We start from the raw sequence: 24,850 nt of genomic DNA on the forward strand, positions 1-24,850 counted from the left end.
TGATCTTATAGTCATGGATTCAATTTATGAAAGTAATCTTTTTTTTTAATGTAAAATAAGTTATTATAACCCTAATAAGGCCTAACTCTTCTATGAGATCTCAAATTATGAAAGTTTCTTGCATAATATTGTTAACAAAAAATAATCCTTTTGATATGTATAATATTGTTGTAGGGATCTTGAATTTTGTATTCTTGTAAGGGTGATTTGAATGTATATATATATATAATTTAGATATTTAATTTTTCTAATTAATTGTAATTGATCTATTTTATATAAATTTTTTATCTATTATCAAAATAAATAACAAAGCATTAATAATATATCATTTCGTAACATTCTAAAATGGTCTTCCTAGACGAAATTAATTAATCTGCAGTGATTTGAGAATTTGTTATTTGAAATTTTGGATGGTTGGATTATGTCTGTGTAATCTTTAGGGACTAAAACTCTATTCTTCGAATGTTGGAGGGGGGTAACTGAAAAGCCTCGGTCAGTCATAATTTTGTTGAGAAGAGTTGGGCACTCGCGATCGAGGAGGTAAAAGTGGGCTGAGGCAGGAGATCGAGGAGGAGGGAGGCGAGAGGGGAGGTGAGCTCGATGGGGATCCGGTTTGTGTTGTTGGTGAACAAGCAAGGACAGACGCGGCTGGCGCAGTACTACGCGGAGCACCTCACCCTCGACGAACGCCGCGCCCTCGAGGGCGAGATCGTGCGCAAGTGCCTCGCCCGCACCGAGCAACAGGTCAAACCTTCCTCTCTCCTTTATCACTGCGAGCTTTCGGGATCCGTGTTAGGGTGATCTGTTTTCTGGGATGATTAGCTCAAATTTGTCGCGTGGATTTGCTATCGTCGAGGCATGGATTTTCTGATCGAGATCCTTTTATTCATCAATCATGTCCAAAGGTGTTGATGTGGGTAATGAGCAATTGCAACGCTTAAGTATCATATTTTTTGCAGCTTGATGTCTCTAAACTCGAAGAGCATCTTTTACCTACGGATATTAGGGTTGAGAGATTTGACTTTGTTTCTAACAAACAATAAACAGCGGGGCTATCTAACATTCGTAGTTAACCAATTCTGAAAGTTTTGGGCTTTGTCTGTTTGCCCAAATTTGATGCTTATCTTCCCCCCTCAGTTTCCTAATGTTGTTGGCTGAGGCTCTTAATTAGACTCGATGCATTTTGGCGTAATGAGATTTGTGGATTTTAAGAGTTTAGTGACTAAAATGACTCAGATTTACACTATTGCATATTGCCAACTTATTTTTTGAAAAAACTTTCTCTAATTGCAGTGCTCATTTGTTGAGCATCGGAACTACAAAATTGTGTACAGGCGCTACGCATCGCTTTTCTTCTTAGTGGGAGTTGACAATGATGAGGTAATCCATACTACACTGCTTGTAACATTCAGGTACTATCGTTTTTTCGGTGGTACAATAATGTCCTCAATTATCTAGCTTACACTAATGGGATATATGCTAACAAATGGAATACACCTACTGCTGGAGTTTGTGATAATTATGAGAAATGCATATATTTGAACAATAAATTTTATTTTTAGGAGTAAAATAATCTAGTGACAGTAGTTTCTTGTTGTGGGAATCTCAAAATACAACTACTAGTAAAAGAATAATGTTTCGATGCATGGTAGAACTCACGTAGTTGGGGTATTTATTCTTAGTTCAAAAAACATGAGTTACATTCATAAATTTCTATACACTAAGATTGATTGGAGTAAATGAAAGGCTGAAGAAAAAAAGTTGTTGTAAGGATTTTGGAGATTATTGATCAATAATTTTTTGAAGGTTTTTCTACAACTTCTCATTAGCTTATAAGGAGGCTTAAATGGTAATTGATCTCGTCAAATGTATATTTAGGCTTTAACAGTTAACAGGATCATTGTCTGTCTATACCCTATATATTATATATACTCCTGTTTACACATTTTGGTAATGTTCTTGTTTTTGCTACCGAAATACTCTTGTCTCCTAGCTAGCTTCCTTTGATCCAACACTTTTGATTCCCTCTCTTATCAATTGAGCTACTTTATTCCTAAATCTAACTAAAATAGGAAGATGAAGATTAGGGGTTAGGCACATGAACCGTCTTGTTCAATCTTAGGATAGGTTATGTGGACTGTTGGTTCCAAGAGATGGATGGGCAACCATCAACCCTTGGCGCTTGAGATATGGATTATGACTGGAAGACCAAATTGGTTTAGAAACCATTTAACTGATGGGGTCTGGAAGAGATATTACCTTATTCCTAATAGTAGCAAACTGAATGACATAAGCTAGTTTGATATGTCCAAAGTACTTATCCCTTTAATGCCTTGGCCCAGCTCATGGAGGTATAATGAGCTTTCTCATGGTTTCCTAACCTCTTGCTTCTAAAGGCTTCCCTCTCTTGGCTGAATTTTGTTCCAGCCTGCCACAAGGATCCTGTATCCCATACATCTTCTCTCTCCTAGGGTTTCATGGTCCCTTTGCCACTGTGTTTTCTTATCTTTTATGCTATGTCTACTTCAAAGGGAGGGAAGAGAATGGAAGGAACGTTAAGAAGGAAGTGGGATGGGGAGGAAGAGGGGAAGGACTCCCCTCCTTTCATTTACACAGAGTGAAGGATGATACTGGAAAATATAAGAGTGCTAGACTACTGAACCCGTTGTTGCTGTAACCTTTACTCAATGAGCTATTTCCATGACCAAGCCCTCTTGTGGTGACTTCAGTGATCCCCCTGTGTATCCACTGTGATCTCTCAGCAGTGGCTATAGTGATCCCCTTGGCAATGAATACAGTGGCCCCCTTCTCAGTGGCAACCACAGTGATCCTTTGGTTGCAAAATCATTTGTTTCCCCTAGTGATGACCACAATAATTCATTAGTGGCAAAATCAATTCCCAAATGACCTTTATATAGCAATGGGTTTAGTGGATAATTTTTTACAAGTATTGATGATGGCATTGTCATTTCCAAAGAACCCCTCAATCTGCCCCTTTCCATCCTGTTTTTGGTGGAAATTTTGTCCAAATCCTGTTTGGTGCCCAAACTAGATAGAGGAGGGAGGCAAAATAAGGCTGCTTCCTGTTTCCTCACCTGCAAATATGAAGTCGTTCCACAGAAATAGAGAAGCTGTTAGTGCTTCAACCAGAAGCGATAGCTTGACACTAGTTCGGTGGATAAGATGACTGCATTCGAGCTCACTAGAGAATGGGATGCCAGTGGTCTGTCGGCAAGCTCGTTCTGAATTTGGAGCAGTACATTGGAATCTTGAAGGACCACCTTGAATGCATGGTTGTATCTTTGATTAGAAAATGGGTCTTCCCTATGTTTTGAATAAGTTAGAGAGTTGCAATTAACTGTCAATTTAGAGCTGCGATCAACCGTACAAGCTAATGGGAGTTGTAGGTTATCCTGCCTATGGCATTGCATTTCTAGTCTACTTTGTTAGAAAAGCAAGTACAAGAGGTTGAGAACAAATAAACTGCCAACCTGCTTATACTATTTTTGTATGTTACATAAGACTTATTCTTCTTTGTTCGGTTTCGTCTTCATAGCTCTGGTGTGATACTGCTTGTTCTCGCCTCTTTAAATGCAACTGGTGAAAATAACTTGTTTGATTGAAAGTGCTGCTGGTCAATCTCTGCTGTCATTATTGTGTGTGCTTCTGGTGGAGCACACATGGAAGGAGGAAACAGAGGCCTGGCGCCCTACCAATTGTTAACTGTAGTAGGGCCTTTGGCAAAGAAAGTGTGTTTTTCTAGTAGCAAATATGACATCATTCAGTAAACTCGAGTCTGGAAGATCCTAAATAGGAAGAGTCGATCAGCGAAATATTGACGGGCGCTGTAGATATTATTGCATTTGTTATGTTCATTTGTGTAGAGGATGTTAAATTATACTCAGTGATCTCTTTGAACTCTTGTTTAACTAATATCAACTGTCTTTTTAGAACGAACTAGCAATCTTGGAATTCATACATCTGTTTGTTGAGACAATGGACCGCCATTTCGGTAACGTGGTAAGTTACCCATTCTTTTCTGCTTTGTACGACATAATCACTTAGATTCGCGTTAATCGTTTTCACCCCGTGGCAGTGTGAGCTCGACATCATGTTCCATCTCGAGAAGGCTCACTTCATGCTGGAAGAGATGGTGATGAATGGGTGCATCGTGGAGACCAGCAAGTCGAACATCTTGGCACCAATTCAGCTTATGGAAAAAGCTTCTTGATTCATGTTTGCTGTAATAATTCCCCATTACTTGCGGCTTTCTTAAAACTCGGTGCGATATGAATGTGTTTTACCAGCACCATCTTGCTACTATTACATTCTGAATATGATCGATTTAGAGGCACCGTCCCTGTCGTAACTCTAGATTGGTTGCAAGCATCTTTTATAAATCAATTTTGAATGAATGGGCTGGGCTTTTTTTGTGAAATTGTTTATTCGAAGGAGAAGGAGAAGAAGAAGAAGACGACGAGGAGGACTAGGTTTTGGATGGGCAGCGAGTGGTGAGCATAAAGGAGGGTCTGCGACTGCAGTGCGCTGCAAGCATTATGCAGAGGCAGATTGCTACAGCCATTTTGGAAGGCCATGGCAGCTTGTGTGATTCTGAATGTTGGTTTCCTTCCTTTAAGGTGGCAATAATTAAAGCGAAAGCGAAAGAGAGTGAGACCCCATGCCATGAAGTAGGCGTACGTAAAAAGTAGAACTCCAGTCCTTGCACGTAATTCTTTAAATGACGCTTTTCCATAGATTTTATCAATACAATTATTTATTAATTTATCTAAATTCCCATTATAATCTCTGAAAAATGGACAGTGCTTCTCAAATGTGAATGATTATTACACTTAAATTCAGATCAAATACATAACTGGTTATACATCAATGGATAATTAAAAATACTTGGGAAAAAAAATCTTCGAAATGTAGCGACGGGGAAAATAGATTTATTTATTGACAAGAATTTTTAAAAATTGTCGAAGGCAGTTGATTTAATCCTTCACCAACTCCGACACCCACCCCAAGTCCGGCAGCGACGCGGCCGCTGCCGACGCTTCATCCTCCTGCTGCTTCCATTCGTCGAGAAGATTAAAGCTCTGCCACCGCCGCCCTGCGGGCGCCTCCCACTGCTGCGCCGCCGCAAACGCGGCGTCTCCTCTCCCTCTCGACGGCGGCGGCGACGACTTCGCCCTGCTCAGCTTCAGCTTGCTCATCCCCGACGTCAACTCCGACGGAGGGGACACCAGCGCCGGCACCAGCGTCGACTTCGGGGACGCGCTCGCGCTCCCGTTTCCCGGAGAGAGAATGATGCGTAGCTGGTCAGGGGAATGAGCGAAGAAGCACACCCGCCGGCGGCAAGCGGGCCCGTCCTTGCACGGTTGCGTCCGGTAGCGCGCCGGGTGGAGCCACGTCTCGAACACCCCGTGGGCGAGGTTGCAGGCGTCGCCGCGGCGGCACCAGCCGCCGCGGCGGAAGTCGGGGCAGGGCTCGCCGGAGTAGTGGTACTGCCGGGGGTCGCGCCGCCGCGCCTTCTCCCCCGGGTGCGCGAACGGGCACTCCGTCCAGTCGTGCGCCCGCCCGCGGCGGCACCGCCGCACCTTGAACTCGTACATCCGAAACTCGTCGGCGCCGCACGAGTCGGCGCAGCCGCCGCCACCGTTGCAGGGCAGGAACCGCTGGAGGGACACGATGTCGTCTGAGAAGGACCAAAGGGGCGGGATGCGGACGGTGGGGCGGAGGCGCGGTGGTTCGCCGGAGGCCATGGGAAGCGGTCGGACTCGGAGGCGGTTTTCGGCGTGGTAAGTGACTCGAAAGCGGTGAGAATTATAAAGGGCGGAGAGGAAGAGCGAGCGGGGCCCGGACGAGGACGGTGGGGTCCATGCGTTTATTGGTAATTTATTGTCGTTAGTAAATATGTTTTGGGCGATTCAATTTGGAATTAAAATAGCGGGTGGGAAACGGACGGCGCTTGGATTATCATCGGCAGTTGGTGGAAAAGTTGATGTGGACACGTGGATAAGGTAGAGTGGTTATTTGCCGCCCAGGAGCGGCGGGCCCCGTTGGGTGAGCTGGCTGGCAGGGGCAGTCACTCGGAGAGTTTGATTACATAGAATAAACTAACGAACGATTACAAATTAGTGTGAAATATAATTATATATATATATTTTTTTAATTGGAAATTAATGGTGGTATTACTTTTCTGTTTAGCTGACAACAAAATGTGCGAGATGGACTCTTTGCTTGTAGTATCGATTAATCTTGAGATGGGAAACCTTGAAGAAGCTAATGGAAAGAGAAAGGGAGAGAGAGAGAGGGGGCTTTGAAGCAAAGACAAGCTTTGGAGTGACTTTAGTGTAGGTAGTGCTTGTTGGCTGGTCTCCATGTACAATAAATAACTTGAGTATCAATGAGCTCTAGTGTAGGCAAGGCTTGAAAGCAACAGATTGCTTGCATTGATTTAAGAGCATTTCAAGTTTATCATTCACTTTGTGAGGGGCCTGCATACGACTTTAGCAGCCCAAGCCACTACACTTTAGAATAAGCTCCACCAAACAACTCCCACTGACCTTGGAACTGCTTCTCTCTCTCTCTCTCTCTCAACTTAAAAACTAGCTCACAACACTCTGAGATGGAACTAAATATGTGAAACACAAAAGAAAATATATTTTAAAACCCTAAAGGACATTTTGAAAAAAGAAAGTAATCTTTTTTTTGAAAAAAAAATGATTTTGGAAGTTTATAGTCGTTTGGCTCTAGCTAGAAATTTTCTCACATCAATTAGCATGAAGCAAAATCAGAGCATAAATTGATGTGTTATTTTGATTTGTAAAGCACATATAAATCACATCTTAATCCACCAATCATTCACTATGTTATACTATTTTTTTTACCATAAAGAGATCACTTTTGTATTCAACGATAGATAAGAAATATTATCACATTAATTAATTATTAAGTTATACCATTATATATATACATAGATAGATAGATGTGGGTGTGTGCGGGCGCTAAAATGAATATAATTTAGATATCAAGTTGAATTCATGTAATCTTGGGCAAAAAGTAAATCTAGTGAAAGACGTTTAAAATGATGGAAGCAAAAAGTATCAATCACACAGCTTCGCATATAGTTCAATAGAGAAAGAATAAGATTCCAAAGAGTGAGGAACAAACATGGCTAGATGATGAAGAAGAGACAAGCAAGACTAATATTAGAAGCGATCCTGATTTAAATAGCGGATAATGATTCAATCTCCGGATGCAAGTTGTTTTGACGATTGATAAAGATTGATAGGAAGGCCATAATATCCGTAATCTTTAAAACAAAAACCAAACGTATCGAACATAAATGGATTTAACTAGAAATGCAAAGGAATTTAGTTCTGCAAATGCTAGGCAAGGTATTCACTATTCAGTTGGAAAGAAAAATGAAATAGAGAATGCAAGTAACAAAATCAAAACTGATGGATAGGCAATGATAGTTTTAAGCGACAAACCAAATTAAATGTCGATCTATTTATGAATAGCAACGATTCAGCAGTCGGATGATCAAATGATAAACTAACAAGCCATAATAGCACGCTAATCTCAGTAGACAAGGTCCAAATCATCAATCGGAGACACAAGTAGGAGCAAAAGGCGCTGTTTAGATTAAAACCTGAGCTTGGTGAAGAACCACCTGTTCTTTCCGGTCTTGAATCGCTCCTCGAAGCGGGCCTTCGTCTCCTTGGAAGCAGCGACCTTCTTGTCCCGAGTCTGGAGCGCATCGAGGGTGACAATATCCTTCAGATCCACGTCGAGGGTGTAGCGGGTGGGCATGATGTGGTTGTAGTTCACCAGCTTCAGGAACGGCTTCACCCGCGATTTCTTGGCCGTCTTCTTCGCGGAGTCCTTGCGGATGACCTTTTTGGGGTACTTGGCGATGCCGGCCACCAGGCAGTGGCCGTATGGCCGCTCCCGAGTGCCGTCGTCGAAGGCCCGAATGATCACGGCCTTCCGCCCGGCGAAGCGGCCCTGCAGGATGATGACAGCCTTGTTGGGCTTCAGAAACTTCACCATCTTCGACTTCTTCTCAGCCTCACCGCCGGCGCCGACCCGAATCCACTCTCGCCCGCAACTCCAATCCCACGAAAGGGAAGCCCACCGCCAGCGGAGGGTTTTTATATAGTGCTTTTAGGGTTAGAGGAGGAGTAGAATTTTATTGGGCCGAAGTAATGAAACAAGGAGCCCATAATGGGCCGCGTTTGGGTTTTGGTAGAAGAAATTAACAAAAAAAAAACTTTTGAATTATGACAATTTAACCCAATCCAATAATGTATCAGGATCAAGACCGTCAACAATATAGGGCATGGATTAAATGAAAATTTTAAAATAATAAAATATTTCAAAAATAATCTAAAATATTGAAGAAGATTTCATTAACTTGCATAAACAACCTATTTAGAGTGTGTTCATAAATCTCTAAAAACAAGCAAATAAACCTAAAAAAACTGTAAACAAATAAACAATGTTTATGATGAAGCAATTACCCAAATAAAGAGCCTAATATTAAGAAAATCCAAATCAGACCTCTATGTTTCAAAATGACAAAATCAAATAATCTTCAACTACTTTGATGAAAAATGTAAGGAAGACAAAACAAAGGAAAGACTCACATAAAGTTCCATCATTTATACATATCTTTGTATCCAATCTCCACTCTCCTTCATGACTTCCATCCGACGGGTGCATCTAAGATCAAGGGAAGAAAACAGCAGTACAGCACTTTTATCTTCCCATTCAGGTGACTATAAAGTAATGTGGCCTAAATCTGATCGAAGATTGGATAACAACTAGAGAAAAATGATAGCCACCACAATGAAGGCTAGAATTGTACAGACCAATGCCTGCAGGAAGCAAAAAAAACTGCCATTACCTTTCATTGGCAACTATCACATGAAGATTCAGCATCTTCACATGAATCTTCAAGAGTACATGGTATGGAAATGTGTCCATTTAACATGAATCTTCAAGAGTACATGGTATGGAAATTTGTCCATTTAACATGATTCTAGCGTCTTCTCGAATTCAATTTAAGGCAGGTTTAAGTCATTTCTTTATAAAGACTGGAGCAAGTGATCAAATTGTGTTTCAAGTAAAAAGGATTCTACTAAGGGAAAAAAAAAGAGAGGGGACTGACAGCTATTACACAAGCAGCAAGCCCACTTCGCTCACGTGGATCCTTGTCGTAGTATTTGCACAAGTGGAGAATTGCAGCACAGTACCATATCAATGGGCACACAAATCCCAAAAGCAAACTGCAGAAGATGCGCACAAAATATGAACATGACAGACAATATGAGAAATAGGAAGAGGTATACTAACCATGACCACCCTATTCCACAGCCAAAACATGGAAGACGCTTGTCAAATTTTGTCAGTTGAGGATTTTCATCTCTTAACAAGGTATAGTCTCCACCACGGTCCGTACAATCATGAGATTTCCCTGTAATCAGGCATGAGCTTTATATCAATTATGAGAAATTGATTCAAAAGATTAATATTTTTTAATATTTTGGCAAATAAAAACATTGTACTATCTTTCATCATTGACTGCTTATACATCCATCAAATAATAACACAAACTCCATCTTAAAAGGTTCACAAACAACTAAAAAAATAACAATCCATTTACAAGTCTTAATATAATAGATTATAGAATGCTTATTCCACATACACTAAGGTTTTATTTTGGGAAACAAATAAAAGGCTTAAAGTCACAAGACATTCCTCAACTAACCATTTAGAATAGGTTTCCTAACAAACTGATCTAGTGATGATGCAGTTATTAGAACAGCAAGAGACTTACTAAGCGTATAAGATATAAGGACACTCTTAATTTAGCACATCAACTGTCATTAGTCTACACTCAACGTCAGATGCAAATTCAACCTTACAACAAACATGTGTGGGTATGGTTGTGACATAAGAAGGTGCCAGCTAGGGCAGCTGGTAAAGAGCTAGGATGTGGTTGCCAAAGTCTTGGGATTGGGACCTGCCCTCGTCGAAAGATTTGAGGATGGAAGCTCAAGGACTTCTATATAAAACTTTCTAACAAAAAAAACTTAGCACATCTACAATCGTAGCGTACACTCAACATCAGATGTGAATTTCATCCTTGTATCAAATATGTGCATGTATGCATGCTCACATTTACATGTGGTAAGAGCATACTTTAATATGTTAGGCTAATATTTGCTACTCTGACCCAAACCTCCAATACATTTATCTGATAGTAACCACACAGATTCTTCCAAATAAGTAAAGTACACCTTATGATCCAATCAGCTATCACAGTATACCAGCAATAATATTAGGTGATAATCTTGCATAAAGTTCGGATCCATATAGGCCAAGCCAAAATAATCAGGACTAACGTGGTTTGCTCATAATGATGATGATGAAAGGTTGATTCTATTAAGAAAAAAAGTGGCATTACCTATATTGTGGTGTCCACTTATTGTACCAGACAGCAAGACAAAGTTAATTTTGAGGAAAATATTCAGAAATAAGACTGAAGGATGATGCTACCTTGCTCCATGATTGCACAAATTCTGTGCCAGCAGTAATCAGTTTCTTTTATCCGCTTAAACAATCTGCTTCATAAATGTCAAGTATCATCAAGACAAGCAAAGAGGATTGCATATTGGTAGACATGAATGCATGGTGAAGGTGGTATTTCAAATGAATTTTCTTGTATAACCTCCAAATTCCAATTGTAGCATTTTTTATTAATTCAAACCATGAAAGATATTCATTGTAAATATACAACAGTAAAGTAAAATGAAATAAATTTCTCAATAAATTTAAAAGAGTAACAACTAGACTCTTATATGACCTCAATCAATAGCAGCGTTATTCAAAAACCAATGGCCATATGTATTGCATTAACCTAAATCCAGTGAGGGATTTTCCCTTTATGGCTTGTTCACTCCAATGGTGGGGAATGGATGGAGAAACAGGAAGAGAGGACAAGTGGAGAAGAGAAAGTAGAGTATCCATTGTGGTCTACTTGTTTGATGGAGTGGAAGAAGGATTGAGTACCAAAAGACAATTTTAACCACATCAGTATTACCCTCTCCGCAGATCGTGTGTGCCTCCATCCACACCTGCTGAGCTTCGACCTTTATCAAGCCTCCACTATCTTAGGCCCCAACAAAGCATTTTTGCCATTGCCAAATGCCCAAATCCAACCAAGCCTTCATTGTCACCGCTCCTATTGAGCCTCTGCCATTACCAATGCACACCAAGTCATACCTCATCTTCGCCAGTTGTGTCTACTCAAACCTTGTCTACCCGAACTCAAAATCCTACACTTACATGTAGCTCGTCTCAATCGCATCCCAAGGGGTTTCTTCATCATTTCACCTGCCTCCCCCCTCTCCCTGCACTTGTCTGATTTGGACAAGCATTCAGCTTCCAAAAAGTCAGCTGTGGTGCCCTTCCATCACTAGATTTGTTGGAGTAAACACTAGAAATACTAGTCATGCCACCCAATGTACATAGTTGCTTTCCTTCTTTCCTTCTAAAGGGGGTCCTAAAATCCGAGATCCTCAAATTCGTCCATTCTCAGGAATATTGCATCAAAGGGCAGCATTCACTCTTGAACCTTATAAGACCATGAGTTCACAATCCGAGGCAAATCATCCTAATCTTTGAATCTACTGTAAGCCAAACTTGGACGAACTTGCTACTTAACAAAAATGACTTGGACTTTAAAGCGCGTATACAGTGGAGAAAAGAATTAGCTAAAATCACACCATCCGCAAAAGGAGCATGCCGTGAAGAAGGAGAAGAAATCTAACTAAGACTAATACCAGATCGCGGCGGCAGAAAGATTGGCGGAAGAGATCGGCTGGCGGATGAAGGCGAGCAGCAGGAGAACTGAGGGAGAAGACCGTCGGCGGCAGGGAAAACGGCGGAAGAGAGGAAGGTTCGGCTAGGGTTGGACGGATTTTGGTCCCGGACGCAGAGGCGCGTGGAGTTTTTGAGGGGAATCGGGAAGGGAAGGAAGAAGGTTCGCGAGCTTCTCAACCGGAATATTTTATTCTGGGAATGTTAATTTCGGTAATAGATGGAATATTAAATTCCATTTTGACTTTATAAAATATAAGTAAACAAAGCAGGACTCTGTTCCAACTATCATTCTTTTTCTGCAAAAGGTGTAAAATCCGTCTTATGATCACGATCCATTTCATAATTTATGTGAAAAGAGGGAGTAAATCATGGTGGATGCGGGACTGGCCAGAGCGTGGTGGCCGAGGGAATTGGAAACATGGCACAGATTGATGTTATCGCAAATGCAATCATGAGCCCTCGAACCGCACACCTTCATCTGCAAGCATCCGCGTCCTGACCAACTGACCCCGCCCGTGGGGGCATCATTCTTAGTATCGGATAGGGTGGTCTGATATAAATTAAAATAAATTTAATAGGATAAAAATTAAAAGTCATTCTGAAAACAAAATCGAATTTATTTTAAAAATTTCCTAATTCTAGTCTTATTTGCAGTAGATTTACTACACTTATCCTTCCTTTACTCGTAAAATGGGGAAAAAAATCAAATTGTTTAATTTCAATATCAACATATAAAAATCTATCTAGTACATATTGAATATACTCTTTTTATGAATTTATGGTGTGATCCGGTTGAAATTGGACGATGGGCCGATTCCTTGAGGACTCTGGATAGGTCATAGCAAGCAAGTCCAATAAGATTTGAGTCATCTCTGATCAAGCGGTTCCTTACTAGATCAGCTTATATCGGATCGGCAACTAAATAAGTTCGCAAGTGATCATGCCACTTTTGAGTCAAGCAACAAGAATCAGAGATTGTCCATTGCCAACCTAGGCCGAAGAAAGACAGCCGCTGAAAGTACTTCTAGCTCCCTCAAGGATCAATGAAATGGGATTGTCCTAGACTATATAGAGATCTCTCCCACGACTATCGGACGAGTAAAAAGGCTGCAAACACTAGGTAGAATTACAAGGAGACCAACACATGCTTTCACGAAATTCCTCCGACACTTAAGTCAGGCGTAGGAAAGAAGTGAGAAATGAAGTAGCTTAGCTACTCCAAAACAATCTCACGTACCTATGCCCACCTATATAGACACTCTTTTATACAAACCTGAGAAAAAGTGAAAGAGGATCTTACTGCACACTACTCGCAAGTCAACCCCGCCACGTCCTCGGAATGTCCCCAAATCACCTCTCCCATGCGCCTGTCCAACCGACCGATTCCTCCTTCGTACTTAGTTCAGGTCGGACCATATTATGTGACTTCGCGTTTAGGTCCACGGACCTAATACTGAGCCTTGTGTTGGATCGGTTCGACGTGGCTTCATCTTAATCGAGTCCTACACTTACCACGTGGTCCTTATTATCTCCACAACATCATGGTGGATAAATTATAAACTATAAATATGAACAATACTTCCCCTTGGAATATGAACTTTGTTAGTAATTTGGATAAAATTAGCCACGTAGCGTGGATCATCTAACCACCATATGTGTTACTATCAGCCTCTATATTGAGAGTAATTGGGGATGGGAATGACTTGATTTTTTAGTTCAATGAGAAAAATTAAAATCAAATCAATATATTTTAATTGAGAAATATTTAATTTATTAGTTTAGAAAAGAAAATCAAAATCTCATCAATACATTATATTTTATTTTGATTTAGAAAAAGCCACTTGAAATTAAATTAAAGGGATGCACATGATTGGATTTATTTTTTTAGTGGAAAAAAAACAAAAAGCTATTTCAGTTTGACTTGAAATTAAATTAAAAATGTTGCCTCAGTTTGGAACTATTAATTACAAAAATAATATAGACTAATTAAAATAATTGAAAACTACAGGTCATATTTTAATAGTCAATCAAGAAGCCAAATCACAATTGAAAACGAATCATTAGTAAAATTTAATATTTAAGTATAATTACTCACGTGCTAATTTTATTTTGATATTCAAGTAAATTTTGGCAGTATTAAAATATACATTATATATATATATATATATATATTTTAAATTATCATAAAATTTAAACAGTGCATTATTTGGAGCTGTCTAAATTATTTAACTTATCATACCGCAGCAGGCTATTATTAATACCGTTTCTCAATTGTTCACCAGGTCATCGCTAATTTTAAAGTCCACGATATAATTAATATAACGAACCACTTGTGTTATTTATATTTCGGCAATTCACTTGTGTCATAATAAAAGACACGTGATTAATTTCCTATCATTTTAAAATAGAATATGTAATTTAAATATTTAGGAAAATTAAAATTGTTTATTATTATTATTATTATTATTATTATTATTTTAAACAGCCACTTGTACTTATCAGACACTCTTATTTCTCAGCGGTTCATTTTGCTGACGTGGCCTGCCAGTCCGCTATAACTACCACCGCCACCGCCACCGCCACCGCCACTGCCGCAACTCGCCCTGTAAACGCCTCTCTGAAATGTTCTTTGTACCGTATTCATGGAGCACAGCGGTCTGGGCCGCGGCGGGGCTTCTGGCGGCGTCGGCCGCGGTTGCCTTTAACTGGGCCTGGTGGCGGCCGAGGCGCCTGGAGCGAGCCCTCCGCGCGCAGGGCCTCCGCGGCACCACTTACCGCTTCCTCAGCGGCGACCTCCCGGAGGAGGGCCGCCTCAACGCCGAAGCCCTCTCCAAGCCCATGCCGCTCTGCCACGACGTCGCCGCGCGCGCCGTGCCCTTTCTCCACCGCGCCGTGAGCGAGTTCGGTAGGTAGCCAGCCCCTCTTCTACGCCCGCGATGCGGTGTGCTCTAACTGCTTGATGGATTCTTAGGGAGCACGTCGTTCAGCTGGTTCGGGACTATTCCTCGAATCACTGTTACAGATCCGGATTTGATCAACGAGATTTTGCTGGACAAATTTGGGCGATTTGGGCGATTTGGGCGATTTCACCCCCTTGGCCGGTTTTTGTCTACCGGAGTCATAAGCTACGAAGGGGCGAAGTGGGCCAAGCATAGGAGGATCCTCAACCCCGCTTTCCATGCCGAGAAGTTGAAGGTTAGCGAAAACCCTTAATTGGAATACCATCTCAGTTCCACTTTCCTTGCAATTTACGAATCCATGTGAAAAAAAATTTGTGTGGCTTTTCTTTGGTTGGATGATAGCGGATGTTGCCGGCATTTTCTGCTTGTTGTAGCGATTTGGTGAGCAGATGGGAGGGTTTGATCGGTTCAGAGGATTATTGTGAATTAGATGTTTGGCCTCAATTGCAATATTTTACTGGAGATGTGATTTCAAGAGCAGCGTTCGGTAGCAATTATGAAGAAGGTAGACGAATATTTCAACTTCTATCTCAGGTAGCTGACCTTGTAATCAATGCCATCCAATCTGTGTATATCCCGGGTTACAGGTGATATGAGCTTCTCCATGGATTATCTTAACTATTTAGAGTTGGCTATATGAACCTTCTTATTACAGTATGAAAGGAAAATCGAACTCTATGTAAAACCACATCGAAACTAATACCAGTTCCATTTAGAACTTTCAAAGTTTGTTTTATATAGTAGCCCTTTATCCCCCACACCTTTAACTTCAGGTGGTTTCATTTACTTTTGTATAATAGTTGTTACTTGGATTTGGAACTGTCCATATTATCATATCAGACCTTTACTCATTTAGTTATTCATTTGAATTGTACCTTACAACGACGACGACAACAACAACAACAAGCTTTTATTCCACCATACGTTATATTCTTTTGATGCCTGAGCAAACTGAAGGGAAAACTATGCAAATTCTTTTGTACCATGGTGAATTTGATTAGTGGTTAGGGTAATTTCAAAAGGTTAAGTTATTAGGAAAGAACTCATCTTATAGATTTATTGTTGAACAAAGAAAGACAGTAACTGTTGACTGATTATTTTCTGGCATACAGGTTTCTGCCCACCCCGACGAACAATAAACTTAAGGCAATCAATAACCAGATTGGAATGCTTCTAAAAGATATAATAAAAAGGAGAGAGGAGGTTTTGAAAATAGGCGAAGCAAGCAGTGATGACCTTTTGGGCTTGCTGATGGAATCCAATATGAAACAATACAGAGAACATGGGGATAAGGATGCTGGGATTACCATTGAAGAGGTAATAGCTGAATGCAGGCTATTTTACTTTGCAGGGCAAGAAACAACTTCTGTGTTATTGACATGGACTATGGTAGTCTTGAGCATGCACCCTGACTGGCAAACAAGGGCCAGAGAGGAGGTTCTTCAAATCTTTGGGCAAGGCAAACCAGAGCTTGATGGATTGAATCACTTAAAGATTGTAAGTGTTCAGTGACCCTTTGTTTAGCACTCAAAGAATTCAACATCACAGTAAAATACCATCTAACTCTCAAATGTATATGATAGGTGACAATGATTCTATATGAGGTTCTTAGGCTTTACCCACCCGTACCTCTCATGCGAAGAGGAACATACGAGACAATAAAGATTGGAAATATAACCTGTCCACCAGGATCACTGCTTGCCTTGCCTGTGATCTCCATTCACCACGACCCAAATTTCTGGGGCAACAATGCCCACGAATTCAAACCGGAGAGATTTGCTGAAGGTATCGCCAATGCATCGAAAGATCAGGTTGCTTTCTTTCCATTTAGCAGGGGACCTCGAGTTTGTATCGGACAAAATTTTGCATTGCTAGAGTCCAAGATGTTCCTGAGTATGCTGCTTCAACGCTTTTCGTTTGAACTCTCTCCAGCTTATACTCATGCTCCTCGTCTTGTTGTAACTCTACAACCTCAGTATGGTGCTCCATTAAGGTTGCATAAGCTCTAGATGTGATTTCTCATATTAACAGTTGCAAAATGGAGGTCTTGTTGCCTGTTGTTGTCCAACCAAAAAATTATATCTAGTTACAGAACCAACATGTGTGTTCTATGAACATTTTGTGCAAATAATTTTGGATTGTAGTTTCTTCTTTCTGCGTTGAGAAATTCTAACATCATCACATCCGACACTAATAACAAACAGCATAAACAGTTTGGTGTATAACGGAGGTACTCTCGTCTGAGGACTTCACAATTACATCCAAATATATAACAAGAAGGCCAAAGATCAAACTTGTAGATTGAAATTATTTCTCTCAGTAGGATCATGCTCAGTAAAAGAAAGTGGAAACTTAGCGACTGATTTTTTGCAACTCTTATTCACACATATTTAGGTTTCTCGATCGTTAAACTCAAGCATTTACAATGGCTCTACTACTTTCAGCAGATGAAGAAAGCTTTTTGGGCCAGTCATCACTCATTAGTGCATCGTTGACATGCCGAACTGCATCGTCCCAACCTTCCTATGAGCACCAACAGCAGGTGCTGCTGCAGCAACAGCAATCCCATTTAAGGCGGCTTTCGCTGGCAACAGACTTGCCTCGATTGGCATTCTTCCGGCTGGAGCAGCCTTGGCTGCTCCTTGAAGATAGAAATGGGAAGCTCTCATGTTGTTGAGAGCTATACTGGAAACTATCGCGGCTGGTAAGCATGCCTCAGGTTTGTTCTGTATGTGATGCCACTCGGCACCGATTTGGTCTTTCGTTGAGCTGCCTGTTGGTCTTTCCAGACAGTATGGTTGAGGTGTGATAGGTTGTGGAGGAGCCACAGCATTTCTAAACAACTGCTTTGTGCCTTGCATCTGAGATACCACAACTTTTCCAGATTTCGCTGAAATATAAAAAATAGATAGTGATGTTGCAAGGGAATCAGCAAGTTATGTGAATCCTTTTCGATTCAAACACCTCACCATATCAAGGACTAAACCTACTCTGATACCATTATAAGAACTGATGTCTAACCATTGATTTAGAATATCAAAGCTTGAGTTAATGATAGTTCACTCATTTGGGTATCACATCATAGGGTGAAAACTCTTACCGATCGGAAGACTTTGAGGAACTTGTGAAGTCGTCTCCACATTTCCCGACAATTGCTTTTTGTATTGAGGGATTCTGCAAGTTTCTGCAGCAACTTGTCGATCTCTTATTGAAACCATATTAACTTGTTTGGGAGAGATGGTGGTAGAATGAACCACTGTAGACCTAACAAAATTGTTTACGACCTTTCGATTAAACGCTCATAGTTAAGAATAATAAGTTCACAAGTGAAAAGTGTATTACTTTTGTATCATTGTATTACATGGAAAGTAAAAAATTGCACAGATAAAGCCAGTGGAGAAACTATCGAGGTTAAACTAGAAGATTACCTAGGGAGCGAAACATGTTTCCTGTCCGAGGACAGCATTGATCCTAGTTTGCCTCCATTCTCCTCAAGTTGAGCAAATTGTCTTTTAAACTGATCGACCGCACTGCAAAAGAGCATGAACTCTTGTCACAAAAAATTTGGAGCAGATAGAAAGAAGAGAACTAAAATTTATAGGGAGAAGGATCGAGAAAGATCCAAACCTAGGATACATGAAATTTGTCCTTTCAGTTCCATTGATGTAGTTTTTGAGCAACTGAGGATGATACTCCAATATCTCATTGAAAATAAGTTCCCGTATGTCTTCTTTAGACACTCTTCGTCGCTCAAACTCAAATTCCATTTTGGTAATTGGCTGACAAGATGGTTCTCTTTCTTTTTTCGCAAGACCTTTGAAGTATGGATCAGCTAATGCCTAGAAAAATAAACAGGCGAAAGAGATAGTTAGCAAGTAGCTATGATCATAAACAAAAAGGACAGTAGAGTAAAGAAACATACTTTTTTGCTATTTCATAGATTGGCATGGCACAATAATAAAATTTAAAATTTAAATTATTTTTTAAAAAATAAAACATAACATGATTTCGCAATGACCTCTTCAGCAGTAGGCCGGTCCTTGGGATCAAAAGCCAATAGCCTCTCCAAGAGTTTAAGTGCCAATGGGTCTGCATTAGGAAACTTGTGTGCAAATGTCACAGGCTGTTTCTTCTTCATGCTACTAAGATACCTTTTCGCTTTATCATTCCTAATCTGCTAGCAGAGAAGTATGGGCTTGATTATGAACAGGATGGACACACAAGTTGAATCGAGCAGATATCATAGATTGCCTAATCCATTATTCATACCCGAGAAATGGTGTCTAACGATGGTGTTCCCAGTAGGTCGGTCATCAAATCCAATTGATGAACCACATTTTTACCAGGGAAAAGTGGCTTCCCTGTCAGCACCTCAGCGAAAATGCAGCCAATGCTCCAAATATCAATAGCAGGGGTGTACTGCAAGTTCAGTAGCAAACCAACTTAAATATTTGTCGGAAAACTCAATGTTCCTTCCAGCTGCACGAAATGCAATTAATTGTCCAAAACTTATATCACTGAGTATCAATATTTAGCTAGCCACAGAAATCAAAGCCCTTCCTGCACAATTTGTAAAGAAACTCTTGGCTAAAAGTTTATGAACAAGTGTAAGCCACCACCCGTTGAGTGATTAAAGTAAGCAAACTATCATCTAAACTTATGCATCACAAATTTAGCATGTTTCGAGTGTTGATAGACACTACAAAACCTTCAATGAATCAATGATGAAACTTGTTTTTCACTGGTATGCTAAAACCAGGCCCTTGCATCAAACTTAACCAGAGATAAGCAATGATTGACAATAGGTAAAATAAGCATTTTTGTTAGGTTTATTGGTGTTTTGATTATCTTTGTCAATGACAGTGCTACAACTCTTATCGGCTTCCTCCAAAAAAAGAAGGTTATATCATTATATGATTTTACAAATCACAATTAAAACAAGTGACAAGAAATATAGCAAGAAAAAGAAAAGCATTATGAAAGCCATGAGACCGTGTTATAAAAATTTCCAAAGTAGTGAAATTTATAACAAGCACCAAAATTTCAAAACACATCAAGTGCAATACAGTACCTTGGAAAAGAATGAACCGCATAACTCAGGAGCTCTATACCATCTGGTTGCAACATAATCCTGCAACATATTAGTACTGGAACTCAAGAGGGGTGTAGTACTTCAAACATCAGAAACAATTAACTGAGGACTTTTAGGATGATAGGTCATCATCAATCAAAACCTGTTGCACCTACCGTCCAGAAAATTGTTGTAGGTGTGTCATGGAATGCAACTCTAGCCAGACCAAAATCACAAATTTTGAGTTTGCAGTTTGCATTTGCTAAAATGTTCTTTGGCTTCAAATCACGATGGTATACATTAGCTGCACTTGGATAAAAATTTGATCAGACAAATTAAGTCAGAAGCTCAAAATCATTCTGCAGCTATAGCAATTTATAGCTAGTAATATCAGCTACAAATCAAGGCCAGGGGCATATTTGCAAAGTATAAAATGATGTGATTAACTGCATGTCAGACTTTGAACTAATAAAAGGGCCATGCCAATGCTCCTAACAATTCCAAATTATAAAAGGTGGATTTGAATTTCCATCAGTTAACATTAATTTGCGTCATCAACAATATTGAATGAATCTGAAATGCATGTTGATCTTACGAAAATGACTGTGGGGATAATTGGATAATTGTAGTAGTCGGACTGTTAAAAATGCAGTAGTAACTATGGCTTCACATAGGTGCCCTGAGCGATGTGAATTTGAGGGAGGCAATGCATCGATTCAAGTGAAGGTAGCAGCTGAGTATTGTGAGCATCAGAGGTGGCAAAGATAAACCCATGGGACAAGGAGGGGCTCTACGTGTTGGAAGCAAAGCGGGTGGTTGTGGACACAATATGGATGTGATCTTAAGGTGCAAGGGGAAGTAGAACATAGAACTTTTCTTTCTTTATTTTTCAGATGAGAGATTGTGACAACGAAGGCAAATTAAGGGAGGAGACCAAGATCATTTTACTCACAGCAAAAGTTATGAGATTAAGAACTTGCAACATGCAACCCTCTTGTTCTGGCCAGCCACCAAAATCAGCACCAGAATCGTAATTTTAAACCTTAATTATTGGAAAATGAAGCAAAAGCTTACTATCTGCAATAAAGGATATTTTCCATAATTTGAACAATGGGAAAGAGAAAAATACCCAAACATAAGGTTATTTAAGATTGAAAAGCACTGGCATATTTTAATTCAATTTTTTAGATATAAGATCTTAACTTGAAACCAATAAATGACTACGACATAGGGAATATTTATGTCTCTAGTATAATTTAGTCTTTGCATATCAGATTATACCAAAGGCAATCTAACCATTTGTCAATTAATGTTCCAAAACAGACAAGTGTGTCTTCTCTGTTAATCTCAACCATAACTTCAAGCAACGCAAGAATAATATGAACATGTCATGCATGCAGGATTTATAATTCATTTCTTATAAAAGGATGGAAATGTTGCAGGGTGATGTGCATGTTTTGCACAATTCTGAAATTAGGAATCAGTTTCAAGGTTAAAACATCTACTGAAATGCAGTAGGGAACTATCAGATGGTATTTGTTTCTATGAATAAAAACTAAAATTAGACCTGAGTAAATATTTACTCTATTCATGAGAATGCAATTCAGAAAGCCAGTTCAAAACAAACACAAACAGGAACTTAAGAAAGACTCATGGGCTAATTATAATACAATACCTGCAGTAGTTTCCTGTCTATTACTATTTTCCAAGTGAAACAAGTGGCTATCTGAACATGTTAGGTAGAAATAGCAAAAGAGCAACATGAAATAAGCAAAGGTTCATTGTAAATCACATTATCTGACCATCAAAAGATCATCATTGTGTATAATCTGACCTGTATGTATATATTTTAGTGCACGGAGCAACTGATATAGAAAAAACTGATAGTGTTCTCTTGTCAAGTCATCATTTGCTTTGATAACTTGATGAAGATCTGATTCCATAAGCTCAAAAACAACAAAAATATCTTTGAAGCTCCTCCTTGATGGAGGCAACATGATGTGCTTGATCTCCACTATGTCTGGATGTCTAAGAAGTCGGAGAAGCTTGATCTCACGAAGGATCCGAGCAGCATCAGATATGTGCTCAAAGATGCCATTTATCTTCTTGATAGCGACTCTCCCTCCAGTATAAGTATCAATTGCTGAACAAACCACTCCATAACTTCCTTTTCCAATAACTTCTTGAATGTTATATCTACTGGCATCTCCATATTCACTAAAGAAGTCCAGTTCTGGTGCATTCTGTAAAATGATGATCATTGCTGTACTAGATTAGGCAAATATAAAAAAGATGCACTACCCATAATTAACTACAAATAGTTGTTCCAATCTTCCGAATATTAATTCACATGGGAAAATGAATATTTTGTAAAAAGGATATGAATTTGTTTTCCTGAAATTAATAGAGAATTCCATTTTTTAAATACTTTTAAAAGTTTTCTAGGAAATACTTAGCTAGCCTATACAAGAAGCCACCCAATAACTTGGTGACTTCAGCAAAGATGAGAATGTGTCTGCAGATACTGAAGTGATCCCATATATAGCTCGAACAATGGTTACATCGGAAGAGAATTTTACAACACAGAATTTTTATTCTAAACAGAGTGGGAGAAGAACCAGGTGCATAAAGCATGTTGGTGTTATCTAGGAACAATCTGTCAAATTCCCACTTAGCAGCAACATCCATTTATCTTTCATATTTTAAGCTAAACAACAGAAGATAAATTATGGGCCAAGGAAAAAGGTGCCAAACTCAAGGAACCCTCTGCCACAACTTGTTGGAATTCTAGTCCATAAATGGAATCAGATAATTTGGTGAAAGAGTTTAGGAAAAAGGAGAGTGCCGATCAATTAACAAAATCAAGCTCAAAGCCAAATACTCATCAAGAAAACATAAAAGATGCCTCTTTTTCTTTTTCATCACTAGATCAGTCAAGACAACAGAACCACACCCAAGTTAGCCAACGAACGAATCAAACAAAAAAAACACACACACACTTATCAGAAGCTCTAACCTTCTTCCTCGGATCTTTCTGCATTTTCCTTAAACTTCCAAGCAGTCCAAGATCCCTCCTTTCTCACTTGTCCGACTCTTGCCACTACTATCCTTCCTCGCCAGCACACTTCTTCGCACCGATCGCCGAAGAACTCAGAAGCAGATGACCGGAGAATAAATCAACCACATTGGCCCCACCTACCCCAGCTCCGAATCACACGCCAAAAATCCCGCCGCGACTTCCTCGAATCCTCCGAATAACATAGAGAAGGGATCGAACACAACCTCAGACCTCAGCAAAACGCGAAGAAAGAGCACGCTACACTCCGATCACAGAGAACGAAACCCAAGGCTCATGCTCCTCTGCTGTATCGCCGCTTCGTCCCAAGATTCAACCTTTAGCTGTTTCCCCCAAATCGGCTCCTCCTGCGCTCAAAATTCCGCCAAACAACGCCCTCGAGATCAATCTAAGATCTTCCGAATACATTAACGATAATAAATCAAAGCACAACTCGAAACAAATCCTAATCTAATCCGCGAGAGAGAGAAAGAGAGACAGTGGAGGTGGTGAGTGCGGTGTGGTGGCCTTGTCGAAGGACATGGTTGCTCTTTTTCTGAGATATATAACCAAAATTTTATTAGAACAAGTAGACGATACACGCATTTTATGCGTTTGATTAATTTTAAAAAATATATATATATATATATATATATATATATATTATTTGTTGTAATTATTTAGGATCCCTTAATTAATTGACATTTAATTAAATTTTAATCCAAAATTAATTATTATAAATTGGAAGGGAGGAAAGGGGGTCTAGAGATATTTTAAGAGAAAGAGGTTAGGTAAAAAGTAAATATTTAATTAAAATAAAATTTATTTATTTGTTTATCGAATGCTTGTTGTATGTTTAGTGCGTCGTTCTCAAATAAAATTTAATAAATCACATCTCTTTAGAATAAAACCTAAACGAGGATATGTCCACTTTATGAAAGATCGTACAATTAAAATATCTACCATCTTTCATCTTCATGTATTTTTAATATTAGACTTTAATTATAATTTTAATATTTTTAAAATACATTTATTTATTTATTTAAATTTATCACATTGTACATAAACATTTTTAAAGCATTTACGCGTATTAAACATTATATAATTTTTTTGCTTAAAAATATTCTATTTAACAAGATCGTTGATGATATTCCATATCCATCCACAACTTAATCTATCAGTTGGAAAAAATCTTTAAACTGCATATATTTCCAAAATTTATCTCTCTGTTCTATCTAAGAAACAATAAATTTACTGTAATACATGGCAAAAAATAGTTATAATCTAGACAATTCATAAGACAAAAGATTACTTTGCAGAAACAATTGTCCAAATTTTACATAATTAATATATTTTCTTCAATAGGAAAGAAAATTAATCTGTTCTATGGTGTTTTTCTTTTTGCCTAGTCTAACGAGGAATTTGCAACTAGATCTTCATACTTAATTGGTAGATTGATTATTTAAAAATTTAATTATTTTTATTTTTAATTAAATTAATCAGTTCGATTTATTTAATTTTTATAAAAAAATTCCATCAGTTACGTTGAATTTGTCAAAAATTTTCTTTTGATTATTTGATTTAATCAATTCGATCGGGCTCAGCTCCACGTATATATACATACTTTCACAAATATCCCAAATACCTAATTTTCCTCCCATTTTTTAAATACAATAAATTTTTTAATATATATAAAAATTTGAATTTATCGTTAAAAAATTCAAAAGAATTTACGCGTATTATACATTATATAATTTTTGTGGAAAATTATTAATAATATTCTATTTAACCAATTCATAATATTCCATCCATCCACAACTTAATCTATCAGTTTGAAAAAATCTTTAAAATTTTTTTATATATTTC

General features: G+C 39.0%; 5 protein-coding genes and 1 pseudogene across 5 annotated transcripts; 2 read left to right on the forward strand and 4 right to left on the reverse strand.

The window, feature by feature from the left end:
- The first annotated feature begins 545 nt into the window (after window positions 1-545).
- LOC141827482 (AP-4 complex subunit sigma) lies at window positions 546-4,355 on the forward strand. Its single transcript, XM_074714739.1, has 4 exons — window positions 546-744; window positions 1,294-1,380; window positions 3,952-4,020; window positions 4,097-4,355. The coding sequence occupies exons 1-4, from the start codon at window positions 601-603 to the stop codon at window positions 4,229-4,231; spliced, it is 435 nt and encodes a 144-aa protein (XP_074570840.1). The 5' UTR covers window positions 546-600; the 3' UTR covers window positions 4,232-4,355.
- Window positions 4,356-4,863: 508 nt separating this feature from the next.
- On the reverse strand, window positions 4,864-5,883 carry LOC141828383 (zinc finger CCCH domain-containing protein 10-like; annotated as a pseudogene).
- Window positions 5,884-7,484: 1,601 nt separating this feature from the next.
- LOC141826589 (large ribosomal subunit protein eL27x-like) lies at window positions 7,485-8,177 on the reverse strand. Its single transcript, XM_074713848.1, has one exon. The coding sequence runs from the start codon at window positions 8,059-8,061 to the stop codon at window positions 7,654-7,656; it is 408 nt and encodes a 135-aa protein (XP_074569949.1). The 5' UTR covers window positions 8,062-8,177; the 3' UTR covers window positions 7,485-7,653.
- A 92-nt stretch (window positions 8,178-8,269) lies between these two features.
- On the reverse strand, window positions 8,270-12,075 carry LOC141826590 (large ribosomal subunit protein eL20z-like). The gene is made up of 5 exons (XM_074713849.1): window positions 11,859-12,075; window positions 10,573-10,637; window positions 9,367-9,487; window positions 9,182-9,299; window positions 8,270-8,888 (listed from the first exon to the last, which is right to left on the reverse strand). The coding sequence occupies exons 2-5, from the start codon at window positions 10,580-10,582 to the stop codon at window positions 8,835-8,837; spliced, it is 303 nt and encodes a 100-aa protein (XP_074569950.1). The 5' UTR covers window positions 10,583-10,637; window positions 11,859-12,075; the 3' UTR covers window positions 8,270-8,834.
- Window positions 12,076-14,513: 2,438 nt separating this feature from the next.
- On the forward strand, window positions 14,514-16,991 carry LOC141826588 (cytochrome P450 CYP72A616-like). Its single transcript, XM_074713846.1, has 5 exons — window positions 14,514-14,803; window positions 14,870-15,093; window positions 15,201-15,445; window positions 15,971-16,355; window positions 16,442-16,991. The coding sequence occupies exons 1-5, from the start codon at window positions 14,521-14,523 to the stop codon at window positions 16,865-16,867; spliced, it is 1,563 nt and encodes a 520-aa protein (XP_074569947.1). The 5' UTR covers window positions 14,514-14,520; the 3' UTR covers window positions 16,868-16,991.
- Window positions 16,992-17,193: 202 nt separating this feature from the next.
- Window positions 17,194-23,507, reverse strand: LOC141826587 (mitogen-activated protein kinase 10-like). Its single transcript, XM_074713845.1, has 10 exons — window positions 22,946-23,507; window positions 21,764-22,172; window positions 20,106-20,233; window positions 19,930-19,989; window positions 19,128-19,277; window positions 18,877-19,032; window positions 18,486-18,697; window positions 18,287-18,388; window positions 17,959-18,122; window positions 17,194-17,748 (listed from the first exon to the last, which is right to left on the reverse strand). The coding sequence occupies exons 1-10, from the start codon at window positions 22,967-22,969 to the stop codon at window positions 17,339-17,341; spliced, it is 1,815 nt and encodes a 604-aa protein (XP_074569946.1). The 5' UTR covers window positions 22,970-23,507; the 3' UTR covers window positions 17,194-17,338.
- Window positions 23,508-24,850: the final 1,343 nt, after the last annotated feature.

Source organism: Curcuma longa, chromosome 4 (assembly GCF_044706935.1).
Source record: "Curcuma longa cultivar G26 ecotype Majalengka, Jawa Barat chromosome 4, ITB_CL_G26_1.1, whole genome shotgun sequence".
Taxonomy (NCBI): domain Eukaryota; kingdom Viridiplantae; phylum Streptophyta; class Magnoliopsida; order Zingiberales; family Zingiberaceae; genus Curcuma; species Curcuma longa.